Here is a 26,066-nt window from a genome sequence, read left to right as displayed (position 1 = left end):
AACTGTGGCCTACTCCTAGCTTTTTTGCCTTAAAAAATGCGAAAAAACCACCTTCTTTTTTTGTGATGTGTAAAGGTAACCAGGAGTTTATTGACTTATAAACAAATGAATTTGACATCAGCGTTTTCTTCCTGGATCAGTGTTATGATGAGAAAATACTAGCAGCCAAATCACAAAAAGCAACTAAATGCATAATTCTCTCCTTTTTACTGAGTCAGGTAAGGGCAGTCAGACACTTATTATTCTTTACATTTTCATAATAAACCATAACATATGCCTTTGCATAGAATCTTTATAACGTTTAAAATTAATGAATCGGTTTCCATGACTAAAACGAGTAGTGTAATATAGTAGATTGAAGCACAAACTAAATAAATTTGTTATAAAAACGACAGTGAAATTCTGGAGGAGTAGTGCTTTACTAAGCTAGAAAGAGAGAAAATCTTTTCCGTTTACAATGGAAAACTTGGCATCTTCCTTTACACCACTGATCTGATCCCTCTTGAAGCCCAAGGTTTGTATTGACAAATACATGTATAATGCTTTTAAGTACAAAAATCATATTTGAATGAAGATTTTTACATATACACTACTTAGAGTTATAAATTTGTAGTTTTTCTTCAAGACATCCATTAAAGACAATATTTCTTCAGAATTCATAATAATCTTCATCAGCATACATACAATTTTTTTTACATGCTGGCTTCTATTTGATTCACAAAGACGACTGAAATTATAGATGTGAAAACCTTACAAAATTAAAATGATTCAAAACTTCATAATTCATGGGCTACCACCAGTTTCTTAATTTAGCATGCACACAGATGCAAACTGCCTATAAAGTAGTTTGACATAATCACATGCAGAAACATACATGTCTTTTTCCAGCTCCTTCCTACTCACATTTTCTAGTACTATATGATCATAGATTTCGAAAATAAACCCTTAGAAATTAAGACATTAAGCCTTTCCACTTAGATTGTGGTCGTACAGTATTAATTTTTATTATACTCATGTCTAGTTTTTAACTAAAATGGCAATTTTTGATAGGATACGAATCTGAGAAAATCTCCAAATATCAAGAAATGCATAACAGGGCATTGCATTTGCAGGACTAGTTAATGACACTGGATCCTTAGAATTTCTTTTCAGTTGGTTCTTAACCACAATAAACTACAGTCTTTTCCTATAGATAAATAATAAACGTTTCCTAGCAAAAAGTATAACTGTCAGCATGAAATGTCATGTGCAAAGAAAACTAGTTATACTCAGCACATGCTGGAATTGTTGTTAGACAAACATAATATAGAGAGGTTGCATACCTGAATAATGCTGATTTGTACTCTATTACTGATGAGTAACACAGCAAGGACAGCATTTATTAATGGGTGTGCCTCTGTCTAGTGACATATACTGGGAGCACTGCTTCCTGAATCACATAGATGTCATGGATGTTATACTACACTTGGAAAAGATTCACACTATCACTAAGCAAAAAAATTTTGAAATTACTTTGATTTTTTTAGTTTCCTGTATTATTTCATTTCCCATTGCTAAAGAGAATAGAGAAGACAAATGTCAGACACCTTATTTAATTCACTTCTCACTTTTTCAGCAAGGTGATTGTATGCTATAGCAAAGTTTAGGCTAACCTCCTTGCGTGCTCAAGCAAAGCTACCACGGTATGACTGTAGATGTTTAGAATATAAAGCAGAAGCTACACAGTAACGCATTTTGTCATTCCTACTGGACTAATGTTTATAGGAACATACCTACCAAAACCTGTCTTTCCTAGATAGGTTAGCTTAATTATCTAGAAGATTGTCCATTAGCACGTTCAAATGTTCTTTCATTTCACATTTATGAGCCACATTAATTTTATATGCCCACAGCAAATTCTCTAATTTGATTATTTCAATTGCTAGGTCCAGTCAAAATTATCCGTAACACAATCTGGGCAGAAAAAACAGCTGTAATATTGAATTCATGTTTTATTTATGGAATATAAACTTCAGTTACAGGATTGATTTATTTTTTCCCCTTGAAATTGAAATGAAATGCTATGCTACTGAGAGGTTTGGCCACTGAAGAACTTTAAAGAAATAGACAAATTCATACTGTCACTGAGCAAGTACCATTTTGAAATGGAGTTGACTGAGTTTCCTACATCAGTCCAAAGAGCTATCTTTGGGGGACACTTTACAAAGTATTTCCCATTTGTTGAAACAGAGATAGTATGTATTAGTGAGGCATTGCTCTTGCTTTAAAGATGATTAAATGATCACCTTGCTGACTGACTTGATTCCTTTTTCCACTTCACTAATTCTAAGTCTACATAATTTAACCAATAGGCCTTCCTGTTTTCTCCTAAATTGGGGATTACTTGCAATTATATCTAGTTTAGAAGCAAATGATGCTCCATAATAGACCAGTTTTTCATGCTTTCATTACTAGGAAAATAACAACATTATGCCGGTATTTTAACTTTAGGACTACACACATTTTTAAGGAAAGGCTTAGTTTAGAAAACAAACAAGCAACTTGATAATATCAGTTTTTCAGCTTTACCTTACATGATCATAAACATGCAGGCTAATCACTCCTTAATGCTATCTAATAAAGAGGCAGTCCAATAAGAGCTGCTCATAATCTTATTCTGTGCAGTTTAAAACAAAACAAAACAAAAAAAAAACTAAACAGTGTAAAATTAAGTCCAGATACAGACACAAACATGGAAAGACTAAGAAATGTCCCATATTTTCAAAATGTAAACTTTCCAGATTGTAAACAGATCTAGATTTCCATCATTTAAAATTAGATCAAAATTCCTCATAATTCTAATGAATATGCAGTTTTACTTCAAAGTAAGGCTCAAATCTTCACTTGATGCCAGAACATTAATACATATGATCTAGATTTTACTGAGCATGAAGCTCAAACCTCTAACACATGCCAGGACAGCATATGAATGCATTGTTAGAAGAAAAACATGAACACAGTTTGGAAATATTTACATTATTTTTGTGAACATAATTGTTGATTATCTCTTCACCATGGCATGTAGAAGGATTTAAATAGGTGATTGGTCAATTTGAATTAATTAAAAAATAATCCCTTTACTACAAAGAAATCCAAAACTTATTTGAAACGATGTACTGAACTGTCACACTACGTGATCATCAAAAACTATCAAACAGCTTTGCAAGTTTGATCCACCAACCACCTGAAAAATGTAAATCTAATATGATGTTTATTCTGCTTTCTGGAAAATTTACAAATTGAAAAAAGGTGAATCTAAATTAAAAATGCAAAAAAGTCCACAAATAAGAATATAAAATTTCCATATTTTTATATAAAAATTTCAAATGAGTGGTCGCTATTTCAATGGAGGGCTAAAATAAACATATTTTCCATCATTAACACCTTACTTGACTTATTTGCACATGAATACACTATTTTTAAGTTTCAAAACAAAATTAAAAAGAGATTTAACTACATGACTATTTAAAAACTAAAATGCAAATTCTGAAGACCTGTGCAGTCAACAGCTCCCTTTATTGTTTTTTCCATTGATTAACTTCAGTTTTAACCTTAGATTAACTTGCAAGGCATATTTAGTAGCCGTTGGAATTGCTTTAAACAAAACTTTAAAAGCAGCCATGCTTTAGGAGACAAATTGGAAACAAGAAAGCTTTTCTAGAGCTGATATGGAAAAGACTGAATTGCAATTAATGTCATAGTGATTTGAAGAAGAGCAGCATACTTTGGGCCACTTTTAAAACCATGCTACTTTAAAACTACATTAAAAGGAACACTGATTATGGCTGATAAAGCCTTATTTTAAAAAAATAAGCTTCTTTGGACATCTGAAGCACAATTTGTTTCTTGGCCTTACAATAAATTTCCCTATTTGAAATAAAAAAAAAGAAAGGATTTAGTGTAAGATCCCCAGAGAATTTAAGGCTGACCATCCCAAACTGACAGAGGAACTACTCACACAGTAAAATTAATTCAGGAAAACATTCTTATTTATTGCCAGAGAAATGTCCGAGTCCTCTCTTTGAGAGAAATAATTCTGACTTGCTTGGAACTTCATCCCAAGATCATCAATTACTGTAAACAGGGGAATCTCAGTCACCTCGGAACACACTATTTAGTAATTGAAATCTCTGCTAATTGTTATATTTGTAATTCATTTGCATACACACCTGAAATCTGGGAATATGAAAGAAACTGTTGCGTGTTTGTAACCACAACCCTATTTTTGAAGATTAATGAACTATTCTAGTTAAATCTCAAAACCAGTGGCCAGTGTCAGTGGCTCTAGACTACTCTCAGGAAATATAGTCTTGATAAGACTACTGTTAAAACTAATGCATAACCACTGGGAAATAGAATTGATATTTTAAAAGATAAACATGGTACTGTATAAAATTCAGAAAAGGACTGGATATGTCTCCAGATAGTAAGAATACAAGAGATTATTTTGTGTGCTACTCTCAGAGGTTATGAGGCCATAATTATTTACTGGAAAGCTTCTTGTATGTTTCTGAAGAGAGCACATTTTCTGCTTTTGTTTGAAGGACATAAATTATAGATGTGGTAGTCTTTTCAAATACACAGGAAAAGTGAACATTTTGAATTAATGAAATTTAGAGCTATTTCTAACCAAAAATTATTTACTTGTGTTCTTAAAAAGTTAAATGATAGTTCAAGCCAAAGAGATTAAAAAACCTAAATGGGCTGTGAGAACACATTAACTTTGCTCTGCAAGTAAAGAAGCTCGGACAACTCTAGAAAATAACACACGAAGATGTGGACAAAAGTCAGATAAAACGTTATCTTTGCCTATCACTATACACCTGTAGTCTCACACATGGTTCTGTCTTAAGAATTGCTTTAGTTCTCAGCAGCAAAATGCAAATTTATAAGCTTTACCGATCACTCTGACTGTAGTTGCCATTCTGATTGTTCAGCAGCCCACTGGGGTTTTAATGCTGATAGCAACATTCATATTGGCAATGCACTTCAAGAAACCTCTCAAAATTATATGAAGATAGATGGACAGTGAACATCAAATATTTATCTTAGGGATAAAAAAAAAAACAACCCAAACGTACACAATTTGTCCAAAATTTTCATGCCTAGCCTGTACATGAAGTAGAATATCCCATGCTGAATACCTGGTTAAGTACACATTGGTAGCATACAAAACTTTTTCTTACACATGCTATTCTTCTCAGCTTGCCTTCATTCAGTGACAAAGGTGTTTTGAAAGAGTTAACCTTCTAACAGTCCTATATACCTTACACACTGTAAGTAGCCAAATGTGATGCAAGCTGAATAGTGACAGAGAATGAAAAATAGATTGTGTGTTTTGGGTTTGGAGCAGTAAATTATCATGTTACACACTGAACTCTCCCTAGGCTCAGCCTGCCATACATCATCTGTCAATACTCCAAATTCAATCTATAAATTAATGTCATGATTTTTGTGCTATCACTAAATGTATGCTATCCTCAGGAGAGGTCAAGAACTGCAGAAGTCACGTAATTTTACAGTGTGATATATATTCACAAATCCCAGGAGACCTGACCTACATTTCATGTAGATGAGCAGAAGACTTTTTATCTCAGGTGATACCTGGCTTCCACCCCACCATTAGCAAAATTGTGGAGGGCAGGTAGGGTATTACACCAATCCCAAAGGGAAAGGAAGTAGAAATATGCCCAAACACAATAACTATGATTTGAGTAGTGGTATCTTCTATTACTGTTACAGAAGTTTTTAAATGGGTAAAAAAAATGGAAAAAAAGGAAACATCTAGAAGTCCACCAGCTATGTACCTCTCCGTGTTCGCATATTAATACCAAGTCAGTAACACCCCAGTACTTTGCTGAAGGGCAGACCAAAAGAATTAGGAGTTTGACTGACTGATAATCAAAGTAAATAGATATGCTTAAAACCCGAGAGCTTTAATAATACTAGTTCCAATAATAAAAAACTAAAAAATGAAAGAAGAGACACAAAGTAAATAATGAAGAGTTACATAGGGTTACTTTAGAGTTGCTTATTTGCTAACAGCTCCCTGATGCATCAACATTTCTTTTTACATGTATTGGGTTTACATGGCAAGGTTTTGGTAGTAAGGGGTGTTGCAGGGGTGGTTTCTGCGAGAAGACACAGGTTGTCCCCCTGCAGTCAGAGGATGACCATGGTGGAGCAGATATGGATCCATATTGGAGAAGTTCATGGGATGTGACCCCACACTGGAGCAGGGGAAGGACATGAGGAGGAAGGAGCAGCAGAAACAAAATGTTATGAACTGACTGCAACCTCCATTCCCTATCCCTCTGCACCATGTGGGGAAAGAAGGTGGAACCACAAGTGAAGTTGAGCCTGGGAAGAAGTGGGGGGAGGGTGTTTTTAGTTTTGTTTTTTATTTCTCACTATCCTACTCTGTTATTAATTGGCAATAAATTAAAGTAATCTTCCCCACGTCTGCTTTTCCTGTTTCAGTAACTGGTGAGCGATCTCCCTGTGCCTACTTTGACCCAAGAGCTTTTCTTTGTATCTTCTCCCCCTGTCCTGCTGAGGACAGGGAGTGAGAGAGTGGCCTGGTGGGCATCTGGTGGCCAGCTGAGGTCAAGCCACTACAACATAACTGCATGTTCTGTGGGTCCTAGATAAGAATGTTGAAAACAGAGGTAGAGCAGATTTATTTTAGCTAACGATACATTCTGAAAATTGTCGTTGAACATGCCCTGACTCCTCGCAGGCCCAGCATTGTGTTTACTGGTAAGAGCAGGTGATCAAGTTTCTATTTTGACTCTATTGCAAAGCAGATGTGGAGCATGGGAAATTTGCAGAGACCCGATGGCTTCCTAACTTAAAGCTGCACATTTTACAGACTAGAGCTGGCCTGCAGAAGGCTGGCTTGCAGCCAAGACTGGTTGTTTCTAGGCACGAAGGCATAACCAAAAAACCGTTCTTTATTGACTCTCCCCTTCATCAGGCAATGAAAAATACAATCCTTTGCAGATGAAACCTCTTAATATAGTGCTAACATTTCTGCAAGGTTTTCGGGGATAAATCTCAAGGCAGTGATGATTTGCTTCGAACTGGTTCATCCTTAGACCTGGTTGGGACTTTTCTGACTAAATGCAGATTCATCAAGACCTAAATGCACTGTCAGAAATCTACCCATCTCTCTGCCTGTCTTCCTGGCAGGCTGCTGAAGAATCCACAACTTCAGCATCAAGGGCAGTTGTATCATGTTGATGGGGGTCAGAAACCTAAAAGCCTGGAGAAGAACAGCTACACTGCAATAATCAGGTTCTGGAGTCCTCCCTGAATTTCCAAGGAAAATATTTTGTTTTAATTTCCTTCTTACAAGAACATTTTAAAAATGTTTTTTTAAATTGCAATCTTAGAACACAGGAAGTAGTAAATTTGAAAACATCCAAACGTACACTATTATGTTTTGTAGCGCTAGGTGCTAGAAAGTACAAGCCTAGGAAAGAAATTGAATCCATTTTTCCTGGCTTTACAGAAAACTTCTTAAAACGCTGTCTCATACACTTCTCTTCTAAAGTACCTACCACAATAGAGGTCCCTATAACAAATTATTCAATTAAAGACTACCACGTACATAATGCAGTGTGGGACAGATTAACCAAGATGGAAAAGACAGGATTTTTGCTCTAGTTTCAACTGTATGCTACACGCCATTGCCTTTTTAGCCTTAATATTCCTGATACATTTTCATTTCTTTTAATTAGGTTCAAAAAAACCTAAATAGACAAGACATAATCCACCCGGAATTATAAACATATACACAATAATAAACATATACACCTATAAATAGGTATAGTGTATACTTCCTTAGGACAGGGAGGCTTCCCAAGATTACTTCCAGCCTTATTTTCTATCATAAATACAAACAATTATTATTTTCTTCACTTTTTTTTCCTTTCCTGCTAAGACTTACTCTGTATTGTTCTATATTTTCTGATAATGAAATTTCATCGGTTAAAATTGGCTAAATGCCAATCAGACCATCATTTCAAATGCAGTGGTTATTAAGAATTCAGCTCTACGATCATCAGAATGAAATCAAGGTAATATGCCTAAGAACCAGAACAGTATGAGGGAAAAACTACCTTAAGTATAATGGCAACTTTACAAGGTCTTTAAAAAAAATCCCCAAAACTTTTATATTGCAGAAAGCCAGTAAGAAGTTACTTTACTTAAAGTTCAGTGACAAATACTTACCATGATCTGTTTTGCAAACACGAGAGTGCTTATTAACATGGGTATTCCAAAGGTACTTTTAAAATGAAAACATTAAATTTGCTTGCAACCTTCACCCCTTTTGAGCTCAATGTGTTGCATCATAACATGATTCCCACATGTAAGAATGCATTAAAAAATAAACCTGGAGTGTTTTTTGTTTCTACATTATATAAAATATGCAGCAATTGGAACAAGCAGGTGTTTGGGTTTTTTTTCCAGGAGGAAGATGACATGGGCATAATCCTGCTTCAGAACATAGTTAATCTATTCTCACATTGTGTGGAAAACCACTTGTGCAATTTCTCTGATGAATGCCAAGGTATAACCACAGAATACAAGCATCTAGCTACATCAGAAATAAGTGGATGAAGAGGAAGAAAGAGGATCGTTTCTCTATTTTGCATATTTTTTTAATATTTCACATTTCTTACTGGTGATAGCAATTGCAAATCCATACTACAACCTCATGCATAGGTATTTTAGTGAAAGCAGATTCAATAATGATATATATATCTATAGTAGATGTTTAATATGGAGAGAAGTCCTCTGCCTGAGTTTCTTTTCCAGGCTTTGTCACATTTATCTGGCATTCAGTTAATGAAGTTGCATTTTCATTCCCTCTTCCACAAACTGCTAATAACAGTTCAAAACGTGAAGCAATTTTATGCATAAAACTCATCAAGATTCTCAGTAATACTTTTATTATTGTGTGCGAATGCCTTTTGGCAGTGTAGAACAGGCCAATATTTTTAAAAGCAAGGGGTAGGGACACTGTGGGACACACAGCATGAAGGCATCAGGTAGTGCCTGATTGCCTTACCTTCTAATAAAATGTACGATTTGGACTTTCACACTTATAACATGATTAAAAGTTATTCTGTCATTGAAATTCATTTATGCCATGAATTATATAAAGGATAAAACAGTATATCCATATCTTTGTTTCATAGGACTAGCAGTTACTTACGGCACAGTATATTTATCAAACCTGCTAAGAATCTCACAAGGGAATCAGGAAGAAATCTCGTTACATATAGATGCACAAAGTATTTAATAATTTCAGGTTTCAGTTTAAGGTAAAGAGCCAGAAGCTATGTTAGACCATGTTGTTAGACTACATTTTTATGGTTTTGTGCCATCACACTAATACAAACTTTATTCTGGTGTGAAACATGGAGGCTGCAGATTTGGCAAGGTTCATCAGATGTTTAGTCGCTTATGAGGAAAAAAAACTCCAAACAAATGAGCAACCATGAAACCTTTTATTAAAGTTCAACAAACAATTCCATACTACTGTATGCCTGACAGCCTGGACTTCACCCTCACTAACCTACCTCCACTCTGTGCTTACTGGGAAAGGTAACTGTATGTTGAACTTCTAAGGAAGTGGTTTTGAAATTCATGTATTTATCTTAGTCTCTCTAAAACCAAAATTCAGCTGACCTTGCATATTTCTAATTAAAGTCAGAATAAAGATGCATGTTTTTAGGCAAACATGAAAAAACTTAGGAAATAAAAGTAATTATTAATGAAAAGGGAACTATTTGTCCAGAAAAAAAAAAAGAATACATATCCTAAATATTAATCTTAGAATATAAAATTTATAACCTTACTCTGAATGTGGATAGTGTTTCAAATATTATGATCAAAAAGGGAGAATGTAAGATTCCAGAGAAACATATTTAACTTCATGCAATGCCCGTCTTTTCACTCTTTTTTTGGGTCTTAAAATATCATGGCACGTGTGGAAGTGAGAACATGTGTCTGACCTCCAATGAACCATGTGCCTTACAGAGAAGTAAGTAAGGTCCCTTCAGTATATATAAAAAAATAAAAATTACAAACAGAATGTAGAAAAGGCAGGGTCACAGATTTTCATATAACAACCCCTATCACTTTAACAGAGAAATATACCATCTTTCAGAATATTTTCACCTATATGGGATTGTTTTTCTGCATGCAGAATGTGAACTTTGTATTCCTCTTTCCCATACCAAAACTTCATTTGGGAAGCTGTTCTTCACTTGCAATACCTCTACGAGCCTGGAGCTTCAAACTTGCAAAACTAACAGTGAAAATGGGAACTTTAATCTAGTTGCTTTTAAGGTTTATGTAGCCATTTTTATTTCTAGTAATAACAGCAGGTAAGATCACTGATGCTTCATCTCAAAGCCTCAATGTTTCTCTGTAATTTTAATCCAAAACCTCCAGGCTTCTTAGCTGTCAAAGGATATAGTGATACGAATTACATCTAATATTCCACTGACATCTGTCAAACTCTTCAAGCACAGAATATTTTTGCTTGTGAAAACTATCAAGGAGAAAAAGCCCAGCTCATAATCAGTAGTAATTTGGCAATAGCCCAAAAGCTTTTTCAGTACAAAAGTGAACTGAATTTGTGCCTTTTTAAATGAAAGCAGCAATGTAATTTTTTTTTAAAGAAAAGAAAGCAACACCAACAAATGGTGAAAACAGGCTTAAAAGGAAAAATATGCACAGAACTAAAAAAAACGAGTTGCTGAACACATTGTCACTTGACACCAACAGTCTTTCATTTTCAACAAATTAAAACCTTTTTTTTTTGCAGTTATAACAAGACTTACTTATCACAGTTTGACTGCACTCAGAAAAAGTTGAAAGCATAAGAATATAGAAGAAAAAGACTGTTTATGCTATAGATGTATAAAGAGTTTTATCAAGGTAGCCATCACAGCAGCAAGACATTCAAGACATTAACATAGTGGATTGAGCCAAAACAGCTGCAAGAATATTAATATCTGTTAAGCTATATCAATGTAGTGTAATGATGAATAAACCCCTAAACCAGAATTTTCAAATAGGGCAGCTAATTGACTTTTTGCAATGCCCCAATTCTATTTTCCCCAGAACTTGAGCAGTGGAATCACAGAATGATATGGGGTTGGAAGGGACCTCTGGAGATCATCATGGAAGTTTTAAGGGAATGCCAAAGTATAACCTCTTAAAAATAATGAAAACATTTCTTGATTGCAATGACTCTAGAACTGCAGTTCATGCATGCCTTCAAAGAAATAAACCCCTTCAATTAATCTAATTCTATACAGAATGAGGCATTATACTGAAGAGAACTCAGACAAATATCTGTGTCTTGGGGGATGCCAGCATTTGTTTCACAGTCGCATTTTTAAGATTTCTCTATGATTTTGCCTCTTCTCTTTTCCTTACGTTAAGTCTCATTCTATACTCAAAGCACTGAAATCACATTTCAGCCCTAATTTATTTTGTCTCTCTTGTCTCTGAATCCATACTATTTGCAACACCTCACTTTCATTTTATCAATAGGTTTACAAGTTCATCAATTTTCCTCACATACTGTTGTTTGCAAATCAAAATAAATTTTACACAAACCTGTGCTGGTGGGTCCACTGACACTAAAAGAGCCAGGGACTTGTATTGCTTAATATTTTGTTGGCATCACTAAATGGGAAAACACGCTCCCGTATGGCCTGTCACTGACCTAGTGCAACCTGGAGTCTTCATTTCTTGAAAGCTAGCTATTATTCAGGCACAATCCTCATCATACTAGGAACTTCCATAATAGCAACATAAACTTCCAGCTTTAATCAGTATTCATGTCCACCAATTTCATTTTCTTGCTGGTCCCTGCAGAGCCACCATTTCTCACTGCATCATACCTACAACTTTAGAGAGAGCTTACAGGGCATTTCAGAATGCCTGTCTCAGTGCAGACATGTGGATTACTGCCTTATTACAGACATTAGGCTTGCAGGAAGAAGAGCTTCTTAATAGATACATGTGTCTGAGCATAGCTATATCTACACAAAAGCTAACATCACAGTCACCTGAAAAAAACCCCAACAACAAAACAAAGAAACAAACAGAACCCATCCCAACAAGTTTTTTTCAAAAGGTATTTGGGAAAGACAGCACCTCAAACTCAGTAGCTAGCATCCAGAGTTAAAAGAATTTCTCCATTTGCTTGATAATACACTGTGGAGAGCAGAAAAAAAACATGTGGGAATGGGAAAGGATTTCTGTGTGGAACCTCACTGCTTTAACTTTTATTTTCCTCTAAGTTTTCAGTCTGTGTGGCTCCTGCTATTTGAATGGCCATAGCAACATAGACTGATACTGGGCATATATTCTATATTTGTTCCTACGATAAGGTCACTTTATATCCTAAAAAAATTCCTTTTTTTTCCCTCCTTGATGTATCTAAAAGTCAACAGTAATATCTTTTTAACTTTTATTATGCTGGAGTAAATATACTCAAATCCCGCAAACTGCTTTATTTCTCTTCACAGTATTCTGCCCTTCCGTTCAACCTGCTTATACATTTGGCAACATCTAATTTAATCTCAATTCTTAATTTGTTAGCAACCTGAGGATTTTGCATTTCCCTGATTCTAAAGCAACTCAGAATTTCATGATTCTTGATTAAAAAAAAAAATATTTAAAATTCCCTTAATGGCAATAACTTTCACATAATTTTCAGGGAGGCTGAAACTGAGACCTTAGCATGTTCCTTGCTAAGGTGACAGCAATTTGCCATGGTCTTTAGAGCTGCCACTCTTTAGAGCCTGTCTTAAGTTCACTGAGTTATGACTACTTTTCATGTTATTTAATCAGCCAAGTCTTCTCATTAGTTTACTTCCACTGAAAAAATTCTGATGGTAACTGAGATAATTTAAAAATGTTGCTTGCTAATCACCGAAGTCACAGGTCTCTGCCCACTAGAACAGATGTCAGAAAGAGATACAGTGACAGCAAGTAGCTTCCCTCTCTCCCTGAAGAGTGATAAGTCTTCTTCAAAGACTTGTTATCCCATGCTGTTAATCAGGGAACTGTAATAGCTGAGACTGGTTTGCTCTTCAAAATATTTCAATAGAGCTTCAGAATGGATCAGATTTCTACAGCTGTTGCAGATGTGGGGATCACTGGTGGTAGTGATGGGAACTGCTAAATTATAAGAAAAGCACGTGGGGGATTATTGCTTGGTGTTCTACAGAATGTTTTTAGCAAATGAAGATTACCAAAATTAGACACTCCTCAGATGATTAGTTTGCTGAAATCCTAATGGAAATATGGGGGCTACAGCCCATCTAGAGCTCAGACTTGACAGTAGCTGCCTTGAAGACAATAAGTGAGCTGAGGGGTTAGAAGCCACAGGAGCTCAGGAAAAAAACACAGCCTCCCAGCCAGCACACCCAGTGTGCTGGTATCACAGCTCTCAGGCTTCCTGGGGAGGACCAAAGTGTTCTATATCTTTAGAGACACATTTTAAAACAGAATAGCGTTTTACTGTGCTTAATTCCATAATTAAGAAAGCTAAGTACCAGAAAAATGTGCTATATTTCATCTCATCAACTTTTAGACTGTACAAAGATATCAGCACATATTTTCAAAATCAAAATGATACGGTTATTTTAAAACATTTCCTGGTAAAACTCTGACAAAAACCCTACTGCACATTGTTCAGCCCCCATACAGAACCAACTCAGCTTTGAGCATTACTTCCTCATCCTTTCCAAGAAATAATTTACTCTATGCTCAGCAGACCTTTTGCAACGGGTTCAGCATTATTGTTGTTCCATCTGCCCCTGGAGGTCAACATGATAGGAAACAAAATATCTACTTCTGTATATTTAGAGACTCCACGGTGGAAACTTTGGGCTCCCTAAATAATTCAAGTAGGTCAAGCAGCTATGGCTCCAGGAGAAGATTTTTTGACTGAGTCAAAATCACTTGAGTGGTTCTTTCCCACTGAAGCTATAGGAAAGAAGAGGTGTTAGTAGAGTACAGGCACTATTGTGTTAACCAAAGAAGTGGCCTGATTTTCGAAAAATAAACCCCACTGTGTACATCACTATACAACAGGAATTGGCTAAAAGTCTAGGCATTGTCCCATAGAAACCACTGCCACTAAATATTTTTTTTTGAGATCTGAGAAGAAGAAAACATCTTAAATAACAAGCAGATCTCTAAATATTCCTTAAATTTTGGTAAGTTTTATAAAGGAAAGTAAAGTACTTGGCACACTTTGGCAGCAGTACAAATGGTAATAGTTCCTTGTGCAAAGGCAGAACTCTTGTGGAAACAAGCTGTGAAAAGTATTTTTTTTTGGTCTTTAATATGAACTATTATCTAATAATCTGTTAAACTAATCCTAGAAAGCCACGGATTTTCTATGTGTGTGTTTTTAAATTTAAATGAATAAACAAACAAAACTGTGTCAATCTGTCTTTTGTGATGGGATGAACATATCAGTGTTTGCAATACTTGATCCAAAAACCACATAATTCATGACCTTAGACACTTTTAACCTACCTCCTCCACAGGTTTCTTGAATTTTGTTTCATTGTATTTAACTTAGATTGTACACCATGCAATGTTTATATCATAATATTAAGATACAATTTTAAAAAGCACAGTCTCAAATATGTCACTAAATAAACAGAAGCTTTATCATTAAAAAAATTCTCTTTTTAAAAACTTTTTTTTTCAGGTAAAATATACCCTAGGACACGGACATGTACAACTGCATTTTCTGACAAGAAAACAGTGCTCTTTAATAGTGCAGTGTTCAGCGTCTCACAAGTAACTACCTGTCATTATGTACCATGACGCCCGAGTCTGTTGTCAACTCATTCATCACACCATGTAGCTGTTCAAACTGCATACTGCTTGACATCCAGCTTTGTAATATCCTGAGGTTTTAGTTGGTATTTACCTCTTATTTGCAATGGCATGATAATTATTACAGAATCACAGAATATTTTTGGTTGGATGGGACCTTTGAGATCATTGAGTCCAACCAACAAAAAAACCCCAAAAAAACACACACCCAAAAAATCCCAGAACACCAACACCAAAACCAAACCAAACGCCCACAGCCACACCCCACCCCACCCACAAACAGACACAAACCAACAATCTCGGGCACTAGAGCATGCCCTGAAGTGCCATGTCTACACGTTTCTTAAATACCTCCAGGGATGGCGACTCCACCACCTCCCTGGGCAGGCTGTTCCAGTGCCTGACCACCCTCTCAGTAGAGTAATTCTTCCTAATACCTAATCTAAACCTCCCCTGCCTCAACTTCAGACCATTTCCTCTGGTCCTGCCATTATTCACTTGACAGAAGAGGCCAACACCCACCTCACTACAACCTCCTTTCAGGTAGTTGTAGAGGGCAATGAGGTCCCCCCTCAGCCTCCTCTTCTCCAAACTAAACATGCCCAGTTCCCTCAGCCTCTCCTCATATGACTTGTTCTCTAGACCCCTCACCAGCTTGGTGGCTCTCCTCTGGACACGCTCCAGCAGCTCAATGTCCTTCCTGTAGTGAGGGGCCCAGAACTGAACACAGGACTCGAGGTGAGGCCTCACCAGGGCCGAGTACAGAGGCACGATCACTTCCCTACTCCTGCTGGCCATGCTATTCCTGATACAGGCCAGGATGCCGTTGGCCTTCCTGGCCACCTGGGCACACTGCTGTTAAGCCGGCTGTCCACCAATATGCCCAGGTCCTTTTCTGCTGGGCAGCTTTACAGCCACTCTTCCCCAAGCCTGTAGCATTGCCTGGGGCTGTTGTGACCAAAATGTAGGACCCAGCACTTGGCCTTATTAAACCTCATCCCATTGGCCTTGGCCCATTGATCCAACCTGTCCAGGTCCCTCTGTAGAGCCTGCCGACCCTCAAGCAGGCCAACACTCCCACCTTGCTTGGTGTCATCTGCAAACTTACTGAGGGTGCACTCAATCCCCTTATCCAGATCATCAATAAAGATATTAAACAAGATCGGCCCCAAAACTGAGCCCTGAGGGACACCGCTGGTGACCGGCCGCCAACCGGATTTCACCCCATTAATTACAACTCTCTGGGCATGGCCATCCAGCCAGTTTTTTACCCAGTGAAGAGTACACTTGTCTATGCCATAATTCGCCAGCTTCTCCAGGAGAACGCTGTGGGGGACTTTGGTTACCAAAGTCCAGGTAGACAACGTCCACAGCCTTCCCCGCATCAAGAAGGCGGGTCACATGGTCATAGAAAGAGATCAAGTTGGTTAAGCAGGACCTCCCTTTCATAAACCCATGCTGGCTGGCCCTGATCCCTTGGCTGCCCTGCACTTGCCGTGAGAGCTCACTCAAGATGATCTTCTCCATGATCTTTCCCAGTACCGAGGTCAGACTGACAGGCCTATAGTTTCCTGGATCCTCCTTCTGGCCCTTCTTGTAGATGGGCATCACATTGGCCACCCCCAGTCATCTGGTACCTCTCCTGTTGACCAGGATTGTTGATAGATAATGGAGAGAGGCTTGGTGAGCTCTCCCGCCAGCTCCCTGAGTACCCTTGGGTGAATCCCATCTGGACCCATGGACTTATGCGTGTCCAGGTGCATAAGCAAATCATTAACTACTTCCTCCTGGATTACGGGGTGGTTGTTCTGCTCTCCATCCTTATCTTCCAGCCCAGGAGACTGTACACCCTGGGGGTAGCTGGTCCGACTATTGAAGACGGAGGCAAAGAAAGCATTAAGCATCTCAGCCTTCTCCTCGTCCTTGGTCGCAATGTTTACCCCCGCATCCAGTAAGGGATGGAGATTCTCCCTCACTCTCTTTTTGTTGACATATTTATAAAAACTTTTTTTGTTGTCCCTTATATTAATGGCCAGGTTGAGTTCCAGCTGGGCTTTTGCCTTCCTAATTTTTTTCTCTGTATAACCTAACAAGATCTCTGTACTCTTCCTGAGTTGCTTGTCCCTTCTTCCAATGGTGGTAAACCCTCCTTTTCTCCTTAAGTCCCATCAAAAGCTCTTTGTTCATCCAGGCCAGCCATTTTCCCCTCCCTTTAATTTTGCGCCTCATGGGGACAGCCTGCTCCTGGGCCTTTAGGATTTCCTTCTTGAAGAGCGTCCAGCCTTCCTGGACCCCTTTGCCCCGCAGGATTATCTCCCAAGGGACCCTCCCAACCAGGGTTCTGAACAGGCTAAAGTCCGCCCTCCAGAAGTCCAAGGTGGACGTTTTGCAAATCCCTTTCCTTACCTCACTAAGAATTGAAAACTTGACCATTTCATGATCGCTAAGACCAAGATGGCCTCCGACCTCCACATCTCCCACTAGTCCTTCTTCGTTTGTGAACAGTAGGTCTAGCGAGGCACCTCCCCTGGTAGGCTCTCCTACCAGTTGCGTCAGGAAGTTATCTTCCATACACTCAAGGAACCTCCTAGACTGCCTGCTCTCTGCTGTGTTATATTTCCAGCATATATCCGGTAGGTTGAAGTCCCCAACCAGAACAAGGGCTGGCGATTGAGAGACTTCAGCCAGCCTCTTACAGAATACTTCATCAACCTGCTCATCCTGGTTGGGTGGTCTATAGCAGGCTCCCAACACAAAATCCCCCTTGTTAGCCTTCCCCTTCATCCTTACCCACAAACACTCAACTTCGTCATCACTGGAATCCAGCTCTAAACAGTCAAAACACTCCCGAATGTACAGAGCCACACCCCCGCCTCTCCTTCCTTGCCTGTTCCTTCTGAAGAGCTTATAGCCACTCATCACAGTATTCCAGTCGTGACCGTCATCCCACCATGTTTCCGTGATGGCAACTACGTCATAGCTGTCCTGCTGCACCATGGCTTCCAGCTCATCCTGTTTGTTGCCCATGCTACGTGCATAGATGCACTTGAGCTGGGCTCCCGATTTCACCCCCATCCTTGACCCTTTACCCCCAGGCTCATTATCAGTGGGCCTGGTTTTATCCCCTTCCCCCTCCACCTCTAGTTTAAAGCTCTGTCCATGAGCTTTGTTAACTCCTGGCCTAGTACCCTTTTCCCCTTTCGGGATAGGGTTTTCCCATTGTTCGCAATCAGAAATTTCTAAACGTCTATCCCTTTTCTCAAATGAAAAGACAGAGTGAGAGTCCTCACTAACCCAGCATCCTTCAAGCCTTGACATGCTTCCCTTGGGTTTAATCCTGACAGGCCCAGTTAGCTCCCCTTCCCCCCTCATATCTAGTTTAAAGCCCTACCAATGAACCCTGCTAACTCCTGCCCCAAAATTCTTTTCCCCCTCTGGGACAGGTGCATCCCACCTGCCCCCAGCAGGCCAGGTGTCTCGTATAGCTGCCTATGCTCAAGAACCCCAAAACCCTGCCAATAACACCAGTCCCAGAGCCACAAGTTGACCTGTTGCCTCTCCCTATTAATTTCCTCATTCATAGTTGCCACTGAAGGGATAGAGGAGAACACAACTTGCATTCCTGATCCCTTAAGCAGCCGTCCCAAGGCTTTAAAATCTCTTTTAATTGATTTTGGCCTCCTTCTACCCACTTCATCACTACCCACCAGAAATACTAACAGGGGGTAATAATCAGAATGGCTTACCAGGGCAGGAAGTTTTTCCAACATGTCCCTAACCCATGCCCCAGGGAGGCAGCAGACTTCCCTGTGAAGTGGGTCAGGGTGGCATATTGGTCCCTCTGCCCCCCTCAGTAGAGAGTCACCCACAACAATGACCCGTCTGCTTTTCCTTTTGGAGCTAGTAGTGATGCCGGGTCTATGGTGACTTGTTCTTTCTGACTTCTCCAGCCTGGGTGCACTATCCTCCTCTCCAACAGCCAGTTCCTCCTGCAGGACTCCATACCTGTTCTGCAAGGGTAACTGGGGAGGTGGGAGGGGCCGGGAGGGGGCTCACCTGCTTCCCCAAGCAGGGACCTGTTTCCATTCCCCCTCTTCTCTGAGATATCCTCCTGTTGCTTGGTGACAAGAGGGGAGAGAGTTCTCTGATTTATGTGAGGCCTCAACCTGTTCCCTTACTCTCAGGGAGCGGGCCCACCAGTCAATCTCTCCCTCACACTCCCTGATACTCCTCAGCTTCTCCACTTCATCCTTCAGCTCGGCCACCAGGCTGAGCAGATCATTCACCTGTTCACATCTGATACAGGTGTTGTCTCCCCTACCCTCCATCACAAGAGCCAGGCCCTGGCACTCTCTGCAGCCAGAGGCCTGAACACCCACATGTTTGCGTGGGGCCTCTGTCTGGGTGCCCACAGCTTTTCTAACAGTCTTTGACCAGGTAGCAACCATGGCTGGATCTCTACAAGCAACTGACACCTTGCGACTCGAAGGTCAGTTGGGATGAGCCCCCTAGTCCTCTGGCCACTTAGAGGGATTGAACTTACCTCATACACTGGCAGAGGCTCACCGCCCTGCCGTACAGACTGCAGCCGGCTGAGGCACCCGCCGGGTTACACAGACAAGCACCGGGTGCTCGCTCTGCGCCCTGTGGCCAGGGACTAGTCCCTGCCCTCCCTGAGGCTTCTTATAACCTGGAGGCTTGGTGAACCAGGGGCGGTGGTGGCTCCGCCCAGGCTCCCTCAGCAGCACCTCCCACCAGCTGTCAGCCCCAGCACGAGCAGGGGGCTTGTCCTGGCTTCAAAAAGCCCCCAAAAGTGCTTCTCATTGGCCTTTTTGCTACAGATCCCTCCCCCAGCACAGTCTTACTTGCCCTGAAGCTGGTCTCCATGGCAATCCGTGGCAATTAGTTTAGTAAGTGCATGTAGCAAAAATTGGTAAAAAAAAGAACGTTTCACATCTCGACTTAATAACATCCCATAGGTATTTTTCACACAGTTTTACAAGTTTAGCTGAAAATCTCCAGTCTTTAGACCACCTGTGTACAATCAAAGATAAGTAATGGAAGAAAGAGGTCTGTATCACCCCCAACACCTCCCAAAGCATATTAAAAACATCCCTACCAAAGCCTAAACCACAAACTCCAAAGTTCTTCTTTACAACAAATTCCTTTAAGCTAATGATTTCTATCTGGTGTTTTAAGTTAATTCATCTGAGCAAGACTTCAGTGTGTAACTTAATTTCTTCAAGCTAGAGATGCAGTACTGATTGCTTACCTGACTCACACGCAAATGTCTTTGACGTCTCATCATGAAAGATAATTGCCACTGCATGCTTCTTTGTCTCTCGAGGCAATCTAGTTATGTTTTTGATATTGTGCAGCTCAGTTACCTTAAAATGAAGAAAAGTATTTTAGGACAGTGTATAAATAGTACTAGTAAAAATATTATCCATAACTACTAGATTTTTACTATAATCTGTTTTTTCACCCTAAGGTTATTTACATTTATAAGGTTTTTAATAGGCAAACCCACATAAATAGGTAGAGTCTAGAGCTGCAAAACTTTCTATAAAATGTAATGTATCAAAAAGAGAATGGTCCACTTCTCTAATAAAGTTCTACTTGGAAACATAGTTATCACAATGACATCAAGACAGCCTTGTGATTATTCTACAATATTTTTTTCAGTTTCTAGATTTGTACTACTTTAACTAGTATTAGAATCTGCATCAAATACATAACCTAATGTAGGAACAGCAGTGTCTTATTAGTTAAGGGAAATAACTCAATTATCATTCCAATTAGTATCTCAGATTTGTAAGGATAGATCCTCATCTGTCTTTAAAGTGTAATTGTCATCCTCATAAGAGCACACTATTTTATTTTATTTTCCAAATATTAGAAAAGCTTATCAACAAAAAAATACTTTTGTAGCAAATTTATAGCATAAACAATTCATTCTATTTCCATTTTCCTTTGATGCAAGTAGATAACCGCAATTAACATAAATGGAAAAAAAACATGTTATTACAACCAGAGCTGATAGCACAGCCTATATTAAACTGCTTAACACTTCACATTATAAAATCTTTTTCTCAGTTTCTTGGAACTCTGAGCAAACTTTTTCTGTTTATAGTTAGCTTTTTCAAGCAGGACATCTGCCTCAGGCTGAATTAATTTCTTTAAAATGTCATCCATATGAGTTTGGCCATCTATAGGGAAAAAATGGCCTGAATGTGGCTGGGTTTTTCTGTTTTGTTTTGTAATTCTTATACTCCCTGTGTACAGCTTTAGGATTCCTTTTCATATGCTGGAAAGAATGTTTTTTTAACACACAGATTTTATATAGTGCAGTAAAAAAATGGAAAATGTTGGGGCAAAGACATTGGAAAAAAGATTGTGAGCAGATGAGCCATCAAGAAGCCAGGGAAAAAAACTGAGACAAAGCATGAAGTAGGTGCTGATGACAAACCTGAGACCAGAACTGAAGACTGCTATGGGGTCTACCCTGACAGCCTTCAGCAAAACTCACTCCCATTTGTTAACATTTTTTATGTAATAGGTAGGCCAAAACTGGATGCAGTACTCTAGATATGTTCCAATGATGGCTGACCAGATGGGGATAATCACTCTCTGTATTGACTGCCCATGGTCCTGTTCATACAGCCTGTGGAGCTGTCTGCCATCTTTGATGGCTGAGGCACCAAGCCCCAGGGCCCTTCCTACAGGGCTGCCCCCAGTCTGTCCATCCCAAGCCTGTGCCCTCACAGGGGCTCCTCTGTCCCAGGGTCAGTGCTTGACACTTGCCCTTATTGAGTTTCAGAAGGTCCCTGTCAGCCCATTCCTCCAGCCTGTTCAGGTCTCTGGATTGAAAGCATATCAAGTGATCCTTCCCAATTTGCTACCTGCACAGTTGGTGAGTGCATGCTCCATTACCTCCTCCAGGCCCCTGACAACAATACTAACCAAGAGATGTCCCAGTACAGACCCTGGCAGTTCTACACTTGCTACTGACCTTCAGGTAGAGTGTGACCCATTAACCTTGACTTTCTGAGTCTGACTAACCAACCAGCTTTTCATCATCTAGACACCCACCCACCTAGATGACAACATCCCAACATGGATATAAGAATACTATGGGACATAATGTCAAAAGCCATGCTAAAGCTGTGTGCCCAATGACATCCACTTTTCTCTCCTCATCCCAAATCATAGACAGCTGTCAGATTGGTCAAGCATGATTTACCCTTGGTAAATCCATGCTGCCTCTTCACAATTACTGTCTTCTCCTCCACATGCCTGGAAATGTGTTCTAAGAGGACTCACTCTATGGTTCTTCCCATGAGCTGAAGTGAGCCTGCCAGATCCGTAGTAGACCCAAAGTAGGAGACAGCGAAAATATGGATCTACTAGTCTTGCTAAATAATTAAAGGATATAAGAGGAAAATATTTAAAAAGATCTGGGACACAAAAAGTCCAGGTTATTCTTAAAGAGAATTTATATTTTTAAAAAGAATTTAAATATGCACATAGCTTTCTTCTCAAAGGTTCAAAAAGATAACTGACAGTGCAATATGAAAGGGAAAACAATAATAGGAAGAAAAAACTGCAGTGATTCTAACACAAGCAAACGAAACAGAAAGCGGTATTTCTATGTGTGTGTGCATGTGTGACTGCACACCATGCAGAAAAAAAAAAAAAACTTAAATCTTGTTATGTTAAAAAGGGGAAATTTCTCTTTCTGGAATAGCAGGAAAGGAAACAGAAGTACTTTGACTAGTGACAACAGGGCATATTAAGCCTTCTTCCAGTCCCTTTCAAACTGTAGAGATCTATTCTTTTCTTTAACATTTGAGTGTTATAGATTATTGAAAGATCCTGAAATGCTGATAAGTTTGATAACAGATCCAAAAAACTTACATGTCTGGCATCAATGTTACGTAACTTTCACAGTATTTTTTGTTCGAAACACAAATACAGACAACTAGGGATGCACACCTATCCATCTATAAGGATGATTGTATGTGTTCTTTTGTTGATCAGTACATTAAGCCTGTTTTATTTAAAATATTGTCAGAACATTGTTTTTATGCAAGATCATTCACACACTTAGGAATATTGTCAGCACAAAATGAATGAAAAATAGAATTTTATTTTGTTTGCTGGTGGGAATTTAATGTCTGAAAGACACAATGAAAACACCACCAGATTCTGATGTGCTTCTTTTCAGTACCCATATGAGAGATTTTGTTGAACAAAATGCAAGGCAACTGAAGAAAAACAGTCTCCATGCAGGGTAAAAGGGTTTTTTTTAAAAAACAGATTTCAACTTTCTTTTGTCTCTGGAATCATACTATCTCCTTAGACAGCACAGAACTTCTTATAACTCCTGTATGACATGTAAAGACTTACATGAATTGCCTCTTCCAACTTTTACTTAATTTTTTTAAAGCAAGGTTTTTTGAGCCATTCATATTTTCACACAGAAGTCACATTCCCCTTGTGTACATCTTTCCTTAACAATGGACATATTTCAAACTACCATGAGATATTGTGAGATATCTCTTTTCTTGTCAAATGCTTTAAAGGTTTAATGTGGGTAGCCAAAACACCTCTGCCAGTTGTTTGGTTTTGTTTTTTGTTTTTGTTTTTTTTTTAAAGAAGATAATTAAGAAAAAAAATAATCACATCTTTCACCTTGAAATGCTTTACGTTACAAGAACTGAAGGTTTTCCTGAAAATACTACTGTTTTAGTCATACTATTCTGAGGATAAAGGGAGTTTATACAGATGTTAGTTAGGAAAAATAATTAATTTTACTGGGCAAACTATCAGGAAAAAGAAAAGAGAAAAAAAGTAACTGAGCTTTAGCACTCAATCCCATCATTGTATCTGAGAAAGCAGGAAATTTCACAACGTCACCGAATGGTTGAGGTTGGAAGGGATCTCTGGAGGTCATGTGGTCCAACCCCTCATGCTCAAGTAGGGTCACCTAGAATCAGTTGCTGTGGATCATTTCCAGATGGCTTGTGAATATCTCCGAGGTGGGTGACTCTACAGCCTCTTTGGGCAACCAGTACCAGTGTTCAGTCACCTTCACAGTGAAAAAGTGTTTCCTGATATTCAGAGGAAACCACCTGTGTTTCAGTGTTTGCCCATTGCCTTTGGTCCCGCCACTGGGCACCACTGCAAAAAGTCTGACTCTGTCTTCTCTAAATCCTTCACTGATGAGTATATAATGAGTGAGCCTTCTCATCTCCATGCTACACAGTCCCAGCTCTCTCAGGCTTTCCCTAGTTGTCTCATTAACTTCATGATCCTTCAGTATGTCTATGTCTCTCCTGTACTGGGAGCCCAGAACTGGACACAGTACTCCAGGTGTAGCTGCACTGCTGCTGAGGGGAAGGATCACCTCCCTTGATCTGCTGGCAATGCTACTCCTAATGCAGCCCATGATACTGTTAGCTTTCTTTGTGGCAAGAGCACATTGCTGGGTGATGTACACCAAACCATATACAAGTTGAAGAAGCAGTTCCAGTTTTATCTGTTGGGCAGGTTGACAGAAAAAAGACCCCACCAGTTAACGTCTCAGGAACCTGAGCTGATGCTAACAATGAGAGAGGTCATATTATCAAATAAGCCCCTCAATATTTTTATTGGATATGTAATTTTTAATATCAAATAGAGATATGAATTTTTGCTTCCATGTTCATCTATTGAAATCGTACTGTATGTTTCCCTCCACAACCAGAGGAGAAAGATAGTGGCAAGAGTAATAATACTGTGAAAGCCTATACTCCCACTGCTAGAGAGAAATGAAGTTAATCAAATTCTGAATTCTGGGTTTAATGCCAATGAAGCCTGAGTCATTTCTCTACTTGCTGAACATTTGCAATTAAAAAATAAACACCTGAGAGTTTATATTATTTTGTATGAAGAACTTTGCCTTGGCAACCAGACTGCTTTGTCTCAGTGATTTTTAAAAATGTGGTATACATTTTTAGATATTATTTTTAATAAATAAATAAATAAGGAAACCTTTTTAAAAGGGAAAAAGTATCAAAGCTGCTGAAAAGACAAAAAAAAAATCCCCCAAAAATAATAACTTTAAAAAAAAATAATTTAAACCATTTCTTTGCAAACTTCAAGAAGATTCTACAAGACTAATCAAATTGAAAATTTATCAAAAAGAAAAGTCCTTTTTTAATAAGCAGTGCATTAGGCAAATTTACATTTTTTGGTACGGAATGCTATACCAAAATTTGCTTCCTGCGGTATCATAACAGACAAAATCATAAGTTGACAAAATACAGGCTAGTTCATTGAAAACATTGCTGTTCTTCACAACAACAAAATAATATTCTAGAAATACCAACACCATTGGTGACCTTGTACCAGTAAGAAGAAAAAATAAAAGGAAGATTTAATGTGCTATTACACATGTAAGAGTCTTACCTAGACTTTCCACAAAAAAAAAAGATGGAAATATTCCCATTGTGGCATTACATATTGCCTAACACTTTAGTAATATTAAAACCAACACAAATCAACAAAAACTTGGAAAATCAGTTTTCCTATTTCCCATTTATAAAATCCCTAATATTATTTGTTCAGTGAGTAATCTTGCATATAGATTTCTTACCTACTCTTATCCTTTATGATTTCTTCCAGCAGGCTAAACAGATCCTGTTGTATTAAGCTACGATTATGTAGTTTACAACTTTTCACTAGCGTTAGTATGTTAACAGTTTATTTTCTGTACTAGACATTGGCACTACCATTTAGAGCAGTACTCCATATGGTGCTCAGTGTGGTACATGTTAGGGACTCTTAGCACCTGGCCCATTTCTCAGTTCTCCTACTCCTCATCAATAATTCCTGCCTCATATGTCCATCACTCAGCAGCCCACGCATACATTTCCTTGCTTTTTTTTTTTCTACTTGGTTTCTTGGTCTTTTCCTGTATCAGTCTCTAAAACCATTTTTCTTGTTTCTAGAATGACAATGAATACTGGTTGAAAAAAAGATGTGGAATAGTTCCTTAAATGTAAGAACCTTTTTCTTGCCAAAGGTTTTTTATTGCATTTTTTTCATATATAAAATTTTTTTCTTTCTTGGTGGGAGGGGGATTGAAATAG

At 38.7% G+C, this 26,066-nt stretch overlaps 1 protein-coding gene across 1 annotated transcript in view; it reads right to left on the bottom strand.

The window, feature by feature from the left end:
* Positions 1 to 26,066, bottom strand: part of DOK6 (docking protein 6) — a 255,253-nt gene that overhangs the window by 111,268 nt on the left and 117,919 nt on the right. Inside the window, exon 3 of the mRNA XM_074146578.1 lies at positions 20,204 to 20,318. Coding sequence (XP_074002679.1) covers positions 20,204 to 20,318 — 115 coding nt within the window. The remainder of the gene's footprint in view (positions 1 to 20,203; positions 20,319 to 26,066) is intronic.

This window comes from Numenius arquata, chromosome 4 (assembly GCF_964106895.1).
Source record: "Numenius arquata chromosome 4, bNumArq3.hap1.1, whole genome shotgun sequence".
In the NCBI taxonomy this organism is placed as follows: Eukaryota; Metazoa; Chordata; class Aves; order Charadriiformes; family Scolopacidae; genus Numenius; species Numenius arquata.
The sequence above is the reverse complement of the archived record's forward strand: the minus strand, read 5'-3'. Positions and strand labels throughout refer to the sequence as shown.